The 13,935-nt window shown below is 35.9% G+C and overlaps 1 protein-coding gene across 1 annotated transcript in view; it reads right to left on the bottom strand.

Annotated features, from left to right (window-relative positions):
- LOC137634446 (DNA cross-link repair 1A protein-like) overlaps positions 1-13,935 on the bottom strand; it is a 60,031-nt gene continuing 46,096 nt past the window's right edge. Inside the window, exons 7-12 of the mRNA XM_068366842.1 lie at positions 13,414-13,525; positions 12,007-12,150; positions 10,758-10,882; positions 10,232-10,407; positions 7,965-8,109; positions 1-7,333 (exon numbers count right to left, since the gene is read on the bottom strand). Of these exons, the coding sequence (XP_068222943.1) occupies positions 7,167-7,333; positions 7,965-8,109; positions 10,232-10,407; positions 10,758-10,882; positions 12,007-12,150; positions 13,414-13,525 (869 nt within the window). The 3' untranslated portion in view covers positions 1-7,166. The remainder of the gene's footprint in view (positions 7,334-7,964; positions 8,110-10,231; positions 10,408-10,757; positions 10,883-12,006; positions 12,151-13,413; positions 13,526-13,935) is intronic.

Here is a 13,935-nt window from a genome sequence, read left to right as displayed (position 1 = left end):
TAAATCTTCCAAAGACTATTTAATATAAACAAACTGTAAAGGATTATAAACATAAAAAAAGGTATGGCTGATGATGTATTAAGTTTATCTCTTAACAATGAATTTTGATAACATATAAACATGAACACAGAGACATTGTTAACATAAAAAAAAATGGTCACAAGACCTAAGACTTCAAGAATATAAAAGAAATTTATGAAATAAAGTGAGTAAAAATAATATATCTCATTCTTGGGAAATGCCGAATTCAAGATCAAGTATTAGAACTATACATCTTTATAGTTTAGGCTTGGTATCCATGATGGATATATGTTTCATACATAAAAGCTCTTACAATAAAACAATTAATATAATTCTATATTTTTGTGACAAGATACTCTTCAAATCAATAAAACAAAGATAATCTTCTTCATATGAATTCAAGATACAAATATAAAATCATCAGTTCCTCATAAACAATATAAATCTCTATTGGAAACCAATTACTTTTAATGGCCTATTGTGTATCCAGAGATATTTTTAGAGAGAGGCAAAAAATAAGAAGGGATCCATCAGGTTGAATGTGTCTTAGGACTACAAAACAGCTATAATAGCAATTAAAGATTTATTCCCTGTAGTATTTAAAGGTTTAAAGTATACTCGTGAATGGCAGAGGCAAAGGACACTGACAATGTCCTATCAAGCAGGAAAATACCCAAGAGACTGACCACGTATACATATGATCAGCACCCAAAACCCTCTCCACCCAAGCTACTAGGACCAAGGAGGGCCAGGCATTGGCTGCTGATGACTCAGCAGATAGACCTAAAGGCTAACCCAAACATCCCATTCCTTAGCTCACAAGGATGGTGAGGTTGCAGCAACCAAAGAAGCTAACAAGTTTGAGCGGGACTTGAACCTTAGTCTGGCGTTCACCAGTCAGAGATGTTACCTCATCGGCCACAACAGCCTCTAAATGCAAGAGAAAAAGGGGATGGAAGAGGGTACTTTTGTAAATGGTATGTTTTATGGCATGCCCGTGGCCTTCTTAGATAGAACGGTTTCTTACCAAGGCCTAAATGGGGACCCTTACATAAAGGGTCAGCCAGCTTCATCTAACGCATCACTAAATTGTAGGGGAAACCCTCACCCCTCAACGATGACGATGATGACAACGACGATGAAGACGACGGCGATGACAATGATGACAACGACGACAATGACTACGACGACAACGATGTTCAGATTGCTTTTTCTCCAGAAACTCAGTTTGATCGACACTTACCCATGAAGTTTTAAATATCTAAACATTTTCTCAAAGTCTTTTCCCTTAACAAGGAATGGAACGTTCTAGTGGTAAGTGGTAAGAAGCACAGTACTGCCGTGTCAGATACTCTTTGTCTTAAAAGTTTTCTCCGGTGATCGTAATCAAATATTCTCCAGATTGTTTACACAATGAAGTGAGAGGAAAAAAGGCACACTTATGGGAGAAGAATTTAAAGTTACATATAGCAAACCAAACACACAGGGAATTAATCTATCAACAGGAGTCCTTTAGAGCCAGCATGCACAGCCAACCAGGAGAGAATTTTCCTCCTTTTTGGAGTATGTCTGGATGCACAAAAGGCTATAAGAAAGCAATGTGTTTATAATAAAACCAATATTATAATCTAGTTTGGCTGAATGCGGCCAATATCCTGCAAAACTCTTGGAGAACACTTTCGCTGGCCTCGTATCTTTTAAAATCAACTTTGAAATCAAATAAAATTTCTCTGAATAAAAATGGATGTGAAGCAAAGATGCAACAATCATAGAATACACTATATGATTAACTAGATAACAAATGGATATCGACAAATAAAGCATTTCCTTGGAGTAAATATTGAATTACAGTAACTGAAAAAAAAGGTACAGTCATATCACGTACAGCTACCAAATATGGGATTCTTAAACAGATAGGCTATCACAGTCATCCTAACAAAATACTAATAATATTTTTCCCACAAAAAATGCTGCTTTAAAGCACGAAGACATTTTTGTCTTTATAAAAAGATTGTAAATGACCTGTAAAAATATATCATTGAAGCTACTGTGCATTCAAAGCTTCTTTTTTTTTTTTTGCTACTGTAGAATATATTTATCACTATTCCTTAAGAAATTTAATACACTACATTTTTTTATACTAATGTTACACTTGCTATAAAAAAAAATATTCTTATATAAAAAATATACTGGCTTTGGATCAGCAGCAAAAATTACAATGGCAGTGAATTACCGTATATTTCCGCGTATAAGGCGACCTTCATATAAGACGAGGTACAAAATTTGAGAAAATTTTTATGAATTTATCTCATACCGATAGTACTGTATATGTGTGTCGGTGGTTATCGCACCTCATCCTAGGCTAGCCTACTGATAAACCAGACATAGAATTCAAGGTGTGATTTTTATAACGGTAGTATAAGACGACCCCCCATTTTTAACCCTTCTACCCCCAAAGGACGTACTGGTACGTTTCACAAAAGCCATCCCTTTACCCCCATGGTACGGTATGTCCTTGCAAAAAAATGCTATAAAATTTTTTTTTTCATATTTTTGATAATTTTTTGAAAAAATTCAGGCATTTTCTAAGAGAATGAGATCAACCTGACTTCTCTATGACAAAAATTAAGGCTGTTAGAGCAATTTAAAATAAATATACTGCAAAATGTGCTGGGAAAAAAATAACCCCTTGGGGTTAAGGATTGGAAATTTCCAAAGAGCCTGGGGGTAAAAGGGTTAATAGATAAATTTTGGAATATAGGGTTGATTTATACGCAGAAATATACGGTACCTATTTCTATCTGAAGATTAACAATCAACTTCCATAACGTAGATCTCAGGAAAATATCTACGTGACTAAAGCCAAAGGCACAGGGATGTGAAATTTCAAGTCAACGTAACGATGAGAAACAGATTAAATACACTGGAATCAAGTTATGCATCAATTTCCCAAATAGACATGAGGCTGTGAAAAGATCACAAACATGTTTATAAAAGCTTTGGAAATACACACAAGCTTAAAACTTTATTTTACAGTTTCCTTAAATCATCAACTCTTTCACAGCCATACATTATATGCCACAGGAAGGTGTCAGGAATCTACAGAAATTTTTTTAAGTGTATTGGCTCCTCTGTAGTTTCCAATGACTAAATTAAATTTACTCTGACTGTGGCAGTCACTAATAAATCTGTTTAGTTTTCAAAATTCTTAGAGTTGCATGGTAGTTTCTTCACTTTGTAGCATAATGACAAAAATAATTTGACCTCTGGGTATATGATTTGCTTAGACTTCTTAGATATGCTTTAGGGAGGCAAGAAAGTTTATCGATACGCGGTCTTTATATAGAGAAAGCTCCTCATTCAATATTATGGGGAGTTATTTGTGGAATACCTACCGATAAGAAAAACCTTTCCCTGCAAAATTTGTAATACTTTCATTGAAACAACTGAAATCTTCACGCTATGTACGAAATAATGTTATTATTTACGAAACATGTCCCAGTGTTTGAATTACTAACTCAAATCAAACAATACCAAGCATTATGACCACCACGCAACAGGCATCAGTTATACTTCAGCTTAATCTTCTGTATGTGAAACATGAAACTTATTTAAAAATAACTTTATTCTAACGGAGTGGCTCTGTCTTACAAAACCAATTCTTTTTTCATTGTAAAAAAATAAATATGTACTGTATACACATACCACTTCTTATGTAAATATTTACTGGCTTACGAATGTCCTGAGACACTGCAAATTACTGTTCAAATAACAGGAAAATAAAAATCATCTGACCAGGACTTTGATAGCCGCATATAAAGTGACCTCAGTTTGAGATGTCTGTGGGCCAACCGCATTCCTAATGTACGAGGTAACTGATGAGGGACATGAGGTGGGTTGGATCTTACTGTAATTTCATAAAGCTAACAATACCAAACTGCTCCTTGACTTGAAACAAAAAAAAAAAAAGAAGTACTGTATTTGCCATTCCTTCTGGTGTTACCAGTGGTACAAGAGGAAGGCCAAGGTTTGGGTGGATGGATGGTGTGAAGAAAGCTCTGGGTGATAGGAGGATAGATGTGAGAGAGCCAAGAGAGCGTGCTAGAAATAGGAATGAATGGCGAGCGATTGTGACGCAGTTCCGGTAGGCCCTGATGCTGCCTCCGATGCCTTAGATGACCGCGGAGGTAGCAGCAGTAGGGGAGTCAGCATTATGAAGCTTCATCTGTGGTGGATAATGTGGGAGGTTGGGCTGTGGCACCCTAGCAGTACCAGCTGAACTCGGCAGAGTCCCTGGTTAGGCTGGAGGAACGTAAAAAGTAGAGGTCCCCTTTTTGTTTTGTTTCTTTGTTGATGTCGGCTACCCCCCAAAATTGGGGGAAGTGCCTTTGGTATAAGTATGTATGTATGTATGTTACCAGTAGTCTACATGTAGGAATAGTAACAAATGGTAGCATGTGTTCGCCAAGAACTTCAAAACAATTGGAATGGCTGCCACTGCTCAGAACTCGCTCTCTCCAGCTGGACCTCAATTTCAAATTTTTGGGTAATATTGACACTTTTATGCTGTTGCAGTATTTTGAATAAGATTAGTAAAGTATATCGTTCCCTTGTTTTACATGTTAATGTGAAGAGTGTTCAGTTAATAGGATTTTGTTATAAGAAAAGAACCCATATTCCTTGTGTTAAATGTAATGGTAAACAATGTGATTTAACAAGTAAGTGTTTGGAATGAGTCAATTACCCCGAAAACCTTATGAAGGAATACATCAAGTTTCTACGTGTCCATGTTCATTCCCACGCATGTCAACCTCTCCTGATTAATTTGAAAACCAATTCTGCCCTCTAGATTCCTTGAACCATATACTGTAGTTATAGACGAAGTTCCTGTACTAGAGCTGCCAAAATTAAGCCATGTCTTAAATATCTGAACTTAATCCCTTTCCAAAGGCCTAAGTAAAGTCTTTGTGAAAATTTGGTTGCAATAAGATCCAAAGCAAAAAATGAAAATTGGTACTTCTCTATCCATATACACCCAAGGTATCTTCTCTCAAAGTTGGGTTAAATAGAATGTGGAGGTAAACACCCTTGAGGTTCAGCATCCCCAATCTAAATGAAATCCATTTCTGGGGTCCACCACTTCTAACTTAAAATCAATTATTACACAAACTTGTTCAAAGAGCTAAGTTAAGAGATTTGGTGCCACTCCTATCTGGCACTATAAATAATTGAATGTAATAAAACGCTAACATGGCTTTCGCCTATTCTATCGCCAGCTTCTCCCACATAAACCTCAAATCAATCTCCATGGATTCGAACCTATAGTAGTCTCAACAAGTCGGTTGAGAAGCAGCTTCCCAACTGAAAAGGAAATGAGCAGCCCATTTTCTCAACTTCTAACACAATTGCTCTGTTGCTAATTTTGTCTATGCTCCCCTTAATTTCTAGAGACAAGGTCTCTACCGATTACGAATGGTTCGTGGACAAAACAGCTTAATCTTATTTGTTTCGGTTGGCCTGTTGGCAGTGAATTTCCCTGTAGGCCAACCACATTTCTCGAGCCAAAAAGCAAGACTCCTATGTTCTTGGTGGATGCCTTCTGAAAGAATGGTAGGACATGAACGTCCTGTCATGGTACTTGGCCTTCTTGACTGTCTACTTTCAATAATTCAACAGGCTGAGTGTTGAATACTTCTGCCTAGATACGACCACTGCCTGGCAAACAAAGCGACACTAAATGCAGCTCTCAAGTCCTTATGAAGACAAGGAGAATCATATATCAGAAATACTTTGGTCACACTAATACGTTGGGAGTCAGAAGAAAGGAGAACTTTCTTGTGATGGCGTCTTCCTACTTTTAACCCTTTTACCCCCAACGGACGTACTGGTACGTTTCACAAAACTCATCCCTTTACCCCCATGGACGTACCGGTACGTCCTTGCAAAAAAATGCTATAAAATTTTTTTTTTCAGATTTTTTATATTTTTTTGAAAAAATTCAGGCATTTTCCAAGAGAATGAGACCAACCTGACCTCTCTATGAGAAAAACTAAGGCTGTTAGAGCAATTAAAAAAAAATATACTGCAAAATGTGCTGGGGAAAAAATAACCCCTTGGGGGTTAAGGGTTGGAAATTTCCAAAGAGCCTGGGGGTAAAAGGATTAATGGTCATTGACCAAGATATACGAGATTAACCTAAAATGAAGCCCAGAATCACGACCAAGAAACTATATCACCCTCTCGGCCTTCTAGATGCAATGAAACAACTGGGCTATTTCTTCAGATTGAACAGACAGCTCCCTACAACCATTCCTTTCAAAAAGCAATGGTAAAAAAATCCACAAAGAAATCCTTTGTAAATATCAACTAGAGAGAAGCAGGGAACAAAATATAAAAAGAGTGAGGGCAGCTAGTGAAATAAAATCCACAACCTATTGTAAGTTGATCAGTGCACTGAAAGACAAATGTTATGAAAGACCAAAAAGGTTTACTCTGCCTCATCTAACCCTTTGAACTCCACAGGACATAAATTACTTCCACTATTTCTAATCTCTTCAGCCCCCTATAACATATTTTGCATCAAGTAATTAAGCAGCTTTTTTCCTTATATCATTAATGTATATGAAAATTTTATTAAAATATGTAGATAAACACATACCAGACAAATGAAAACTGCAGCATGATTAAGCAATTACCCAAACTACCCGATAGCATACACACAGTTATGATTACAAAAAAAAAAAAAAAAAGAAAAAAAAAATGGGGGGGAAAGGTAAAACTACAAAGTTGATCATCCAAACAGGACCTAAGCAAAGCTTTCATAAGTGATAAAAATAAAGAATGCATTTCAAGTGCCACTGGTCTAGCAGATGACACTACTCCTATACTTTAGACGGATGCTTGCGTTGTCGAAGGACATTCAAAGAAAACAGCCGTGGGCTAACGAGTGACCTTGCAACAATCATCCTAAAATCATCACTATCTTTGGCAATATCTAGAACCTTGTAAACCTACAAACAGTGAGATCACAAAATAAACATTTGCATTAAATCTATTAATAGTACATCAAAACTTGTCTCTAGTGAAAACATAGATTCGCGAGAACTTTATCCTGACATTGTGACACATTGTGACAGGACCTCTTCTCAGTGAGTTTTAGTAGATTCTTCTATCCACTTTAAAACAGTACATCTCATCTGCTCTGAAGCAAATTCATTCCTAGGAAACACTTTTGGTACAATCTTCTTTGGGCGAAGGAACTGCACAAATCGTTTCAGCTCTCCATAACTTGAATGCTCTGAATACGGGATACCTATAAAAATTAAATGTGCTGTTCTAATGAAAGAAAAAAAAACTACCCCCTCTAACAAATCAAAATATTTAACAAACATTAGAGAGAGAGAGAGAGAGAGAGAGAGAGAGAGAGAGAGAGAGAGAGAGAGAGAGAGATTTCAACGCAAAGGTTATACAGTAATAAAATATATTTCATTTGAATAACAAAAGATGTCATTTCTATACTGCTTTGTTACCCAAAAAAACAAGAAAATTTGTAAGGTTAGATTAGGAAAATTATGTTGTCCTTAACTGCTTCTTGAAAGGAAGAAAATACGGAATTTTTAGTTCACCATCCAAGGTTGATAGATATAAATAAGAAAATAAGGTTAAAATAACTCTACTTTCAAGCTACAGGTTCAATAAAAAAAATTACTGATGAAAACATTAAGGCTTTCGAAAGGAAACTGAAGACTTTCTTATTTCAAAAATAATACAACACTGACGATTTAACAGTAAACGAACGATGCATGATCTGAAATGATAAATACTCTAAACGAACAAGGTAAAACGACAGAGGAGGTCCTGTAGAGAGTAGGGTTCTCCTGCTGTATGGGACCGGAAAAGTAGCCATCAAAGTAAAATAAGTTAAGTAAAATATTTAGCCTTACCATATATGTACACATTCCCAAATTGCGTCGGTTTCAAATACGGAGCACAATCCGCGTTGTCCTCAAAATGCTCCCATCCGCTCAATCGTAGGCCGACAGCCACTTTGTACGTAGGTTCAAGGGTATCTATATAATTTGATAAGCACTGGAAAATATGAAAAAATAAAATATATTTAACAAAAACTACTTTGTAAAAACGGAGCTTTTATTATACTTGGCAAAAAATTTCAAGCAAAAAGTTAACACTAAGTCATGCAGTTCTAGTCTTTCTATAATTGTTAGAGTGAACCTCAATTTATTACTGTCTTTTACTTAGCAAACAAGTTTCACTGTCTTATGTTTAGCGAAGAAATTCCCAGCAGAAAGTCAACACTTTGAACTTTAATTAATCAGCCCTTATGGCAAAAAATCAACAAGTTTCTATAAAGTATGCATCTGATTTTCATCATAACATCCAGGTAAAGAGTTATCCGATCAACAGAGAAAAAATGAATATTAACCCTTTTACCCCCAAAGGACGTACTGGTACGTTTCACAAAAGCCTTCCCTTTACCCCCCATGGACGTACCGGTACGTCCTTGCAAAAAAATGCAATAAAAATATTTTTTTTCATATTTTTGATAATTTTTTTAGAAAATTCAGGCATTTTCCAAGAGAATGAGACCAACCTGACCTTTCTATGACAAAAATTAAGGCTTTTACAGCAATTTAAAAAAAAATATACTGCAAAATGTGCTGGGAAAAAAATAACCCCCTAGGGGTTAAGGGTTGGAAATTTCCAAATAGCCTGGGGGTAAAAGGGTTAAGAGTATAGTTTCGTGAAGTCACCTCAGCTTATGAAAGATGTGTGGGATTTGTAGTTGGCAGGTATAGCTCGGTACATGCTCACTGTGATTGACTTTAACCTAAAATATCAAAATTAAACAAGAGCAATCAGAAATTTCAGACCTCCGCCAATGAATATTGCTAATATTTTACTCAAGTCTACGGGTGAAACACTTCTTTTTTGCACATACTGACCGTGGCTGGACCAACTTTAACCCTTTTACCCCCAGGCTCTATGGAAATTTCCAACCCTTAACCCCCAAGGGGTTATTTTTTCCCCAGCACATTTTGCAGTATATATTCTTTAAATTGCTCTAACAGCCTTAATTTTTGTCATAGAGAGGTCAGGCTGGTCTCATTCTCTTGGAAAATGCCTGAATTTTCTAAAAAAAAAAAAAAAAAAAATATTAAAAATATGAAAAAAAAAATTTTATAGCATTTTTTTGCAAGGACGTACCGGTACATCCATGGGGGTAAAGGGATGAGTTTTGTGAAACGTACCAGTACGTCCTTTGGGGGTAAAGGGGTTAACATTCAAATAAAGTCTACAGACAGTGCATCCTCCTTTTCATATGCTGACTGTAGATGGTGGAAAGTTCAATGTTGATCCAGAATTGTGATCTTGATCCGGACCATCTCCAAAATTTAATGAGGTTGTCCATGAATGTCTTATATGTACAAAGACATTTCTAGTTGAAATATCTGACCTCTGTTACGTTAGTCACGGATATGGAATTAAATGATTTACAAAAGCTTTAAAATGACATAGATTTATATCTTGTGACTTTTATCAAGGGGAGATACGATAATAAAAAGGTGAATAACCCATTAGTTCTTACTCTTCCATCCAGGCTGTTCCTGCCCATTGCCTCCACCAACAAAGTTGAAATTAGGTTATGTTTTACCCCCTGTTTGTGTGTGTGTTTGTTTGTGAACAGCTTCGTGGCCATAATTCTCACCGTAAAGTAATGAAACTTGCAGGGATTATCTAATGTAAAGAGCTGGAAGTGATTAAATTTTGGAAGGTCAAGGTCTAAGGTCAAGGTCACGGTCAAGCAAAATATCCAATTCACGTAATCAGCCATAGGTTTGGACATCGTTGTCAGAGACTTGAAACTTGGTTCATATTTGAGTGTATGAAAATCCACCTACATTAATGCATGTTAATGTCAAAGGTCAAGGTCAAGGCATAGCAAAAAGTCGAGAAATGAGCTGCTGGGCCGGAGGTCTGCGCTCTACTGAATGCCCCTCTAGTTTTATTTGCACTGCCTTTTCAATACCTGTTATGGAATCCAGTGTATCAACAAGGTAAAAATTAGCCAATTTCCAGCCATTCTAGGCCAGAAGACAACTAGGGATGCAAATAAGCTGGAATTTTATACCCACTTTCAGACAAACTTGAGCTAAGTTACCATAAAAATGAAACTACCAAAGAAACCTACCCTAGGATGAATACATCTCTCTGGAAGTATATGAACTCTGGCAGAAAATTTATCAGAAGTTAATCTTGAGAGAATTTTGTCGTCACCAATGCAATGTAGAATTTCCCGCCTGTTTTTGGAAGCCCAGATGCGACAGTTTAATGCACGAGCAATGGCCTTGCATACACGTTCCGTACCTGGAAGGAAATTTCATGATATCCACAATAATGAGCACAAACCAATAAACTAAAATAATTAGTATGGAAGGAATTCATTTCAAATAACTAGGTAACCCTGTAAATATTTTATAGGAAGAAGGGAATTGAAATGTATTTAGTCGATGATGATCTCTAAATTGTATACAGATAATTCCTGATCAGGGGAGCATTTGGATGGCATTTTTAAATGTACCTGTATAATTGCTAAACGCAAAAGATGAATATGCAAAAGCTAAAGGAGTGCTTTAAATGAGTTAAAATTCCATGGAAACTACATGTACAAGTAAAAGTAAGTAAAGAATAATGTTCATAGTAAATTATTGACTCACCTAAGGTGTCAGAACCAACAACAATGAGAGAGTGGGAGTTATCGATGACATGACTCAGCGAGATCATGGCACAATCCTGTATAATCTCATCCTGACGTGGGAAGTCGCTGAAAGATCTCCAGTACCTATGGTAGGACAAAACGCATTACTCGTAACATCAATTTTACGCATTAACCAAGTTTTCTTAGTTAACAAGGCTAATAGAAAAGTTTCATTCTACATTAGAAAAATAAAATAAATTCATACTTTTATATTCAACTACTCGAGCATCTATTCTGCATAACTTTTAGACCTGAAGTCTACAAATATAAACAATAATAATATGGGTACATAACTTTCAAATTCAAACAATCCTTTGCCAATAAAATACCTTGTCTTTTATCTTGTAAAATCCCTTATCTTCTATGTCTTTTGCCATATAAATACCCTTGCCTTCTTTGTCTTTTGTCAAGTAAAAACCCTTGTATTCTATGTCTTTTGCCATATAAAGACCCTTGCCTTCTATGTCTTTTGTCAGGTAAAAACCTTTGTCTTCTATGTCTTCTGTCAGGTCAAAACCCTTGCCTTCTTTGTCTCATGTCATGTAAATACTCTTGCCTTCTTTGTCTTTTGCCATGTAAAAACCCTTACCTTCTGACTTTTATCATGTAAAAACACCTTTTCTCCTATGGCTAATTACGTAATAACCCCTGTCTTTTATGTCTTTTGTCAGGTAAAAATCCTTGTCTTCTATGTCTTTTGTCATGTAAAAACCCTTGTCTTCTTTCCCTCTTGTCATGTAAAAACCCTTGCCTTCTATGTCTCTTTTCATGTAAAAACCTTTGTATTCTAGGTCTTTTGCCATATAAAGACCTTTGTCTTCTATGTCTTCTATCATGTAAAAAACCCTTTTCTTCTATGCTACATGACACCAAAACTGACTGTAACGAAAACTACATCGTTACTATATGTGGTAAGAATCACATTTGATTATCGCTGATCACCGAGACCATCAAAGGAATTAACAGATAGAATCAGCATTGAAGTCTCTCACCAACTCTTTGTAGTGGATAATCACTAATTCTCCATCTAAATGACCATTGATTTTTATAAATTTCCAATGGTAAACTTTCCCTTTCTTAGCTATGGGAATTATTTGCCTTTGGGTAGGAACACACATTTGATAAACAGTAACAAGCCATTCAATAAACGGTATAGAATAAATTTTTCCCGGGGACGCAATCTAAGAAAGACTCCTAATCATACGTACGTCGTATCAAGGTAAACAGTATCGACTTCACAATTCCAGAACAATGGATACGATTCCATCTTTGGATCTGCTCGAAAGTTCCCTGTATACAGCGTACAATTTCCATTAGGTAACTTAAATAGTATCATCACAGCACCAGGCCAACTGCAATGGAAAGAAAAAAAAGGCATATGAAGGATTTACAAAATTAATCTTCCAAACACCAGCACTGACTGATTTGTGTTGTACTTAAAAAGTGGCATAAATAACATTACTTTCTATATTATTACTTCAGCTGAGTGATTTACCGGTCATTCGGTCATTCCTCACAAAAGAACTGACTAATACGAATCTTTATAATGCTAAGTAAATCTGTTACCATGATAATACAATTATATATCTGCATTATAGGAGTTACAAAAATATTTTAGAGTATATTATTTTTGCCTTCTACATAAAAAATAGAAGTATTGTGGCTCCACTGTACAATGTATTCTATCTTAATATTCAATTTGGGTCAGAAGGCCAAGCACTGAGGCATGGGAGACTACTCAGTTGCAGTATGAAGGAAAAGTTAGGCCGCGTGCACACTATGATTAATGATGCTTGCACTGTTGAATGGATGTGTTGAAAAATGACTTTATCAACAAGCTGCTGCATCACCAACGTGTTGACGGGCCGCCCCAATTTCATGCGTCTGCTCAGTGGAGCGTCAACATTCAAAGTGGGAGGACGTCCGCTCAGCTCCAGCTCCAATAGCTATCATCGGCATACATCCTCTCCCGATGAAAGCTGAACTACAACTGGGCAGTTAGTGCGTGAAAGTAAGTAAGCAGTGTTGCAGTACAGTTTGGCTGCTAATAATTTTTTTCAACACCACTACTGCATCACAAGGCTGATACATGATGACATAGTGTGTACGGGGCTTTAGAGGCTATACAGCAAGATGGAAGACAGGAAGTAAGGACACAGGTATAGTAGACTGCTATAAAGTGAGTGCAGCTAGGGGACAAAATTATGCTGCAAAGACCTTCAAGTAACTCCTACAGTCATCCTTTAAGGTGTACAGTACCACTCGTGGTGAGAATGGCAGGTACATCCTCACCAAGATTCTTGGAGGAGACATTTATTATGATGCTATCGGCATTTTAAAATTCATATTAGAAGCTAGCATTCTTACTCATTTTTAAATGCATTAAATTTAAAAAGTTTCATTGTTTATTTATTAATTTGTTTTTATTTTTAGCTTTTATCTTAGTTATTAATTGAAAATTAAGCATGATTAAATCGGCATCAGTGACCACTGATGTTATGATGCCAGATAATTACAAATCATTCATTCATTAAGGAGTACCAAAGGCACTACCCCACTATAAGGATATAAATTAGCAACTCTAACAGATTTTGCACCAATTCAAAAGTACTTACTGATTGGCATCGAGGAAGGTAACTTCAATATCACAAATGGAATAAGATTTTTTTAGTGAAAGAGGACGTATAAATTCTCTGGGAACACCAAGACGAGCGTTAACTATCTTGGCTGAAACAAAGTTGAAATATAAACTAGATTAGCTGAAACAAAATTAAAATTATAAACTACTGTAGCTTCAAAGAAACAAAATTAAAATATAACTAGCTTCTCAGAAAGAAAATTAAAACAACTAGCTTTGCAAAAACAAAATTAAAATATAAACTAGCTTCAAAGAAACAAAATTCAAATATAACTAGCTTCTCAGAAAGAAAATTAACACATAACTAGCTTTGCAAAAACAAAATTAGGATATAAACTAACTCAGAAAAAACAAAATTAAAATATAAACTAGCTTTACAGAAACAAAATTAAAAAGTTTGCCTTCTGGTCAACAAGAGCATATGAGATGCACAGAGCATCTACAATAACAGCAGAACTACTAATTCCTATAGTCCATTTCTTTTAGCGATGCATATTTG

This window comes from Palaemon carinicauda, chromosome 44 (assembly GCF_036898095.1).
Source record: "Palaemon carinicauda isolate YSFRI2023 chromosome 44, ASM3689809v2, whole genome shotgun sequence".
NCBI classification, from domain to species: domain Eukaryota; kingdom Metazoa; phylum Arthropoda; class Malacostraca; order Decapoda; family Palaemonidae; genus Palaemon; species Palaemon carinicauda.
This window is presented reverse-complemented; position numbering and strand designations above follow the sequence as displayed.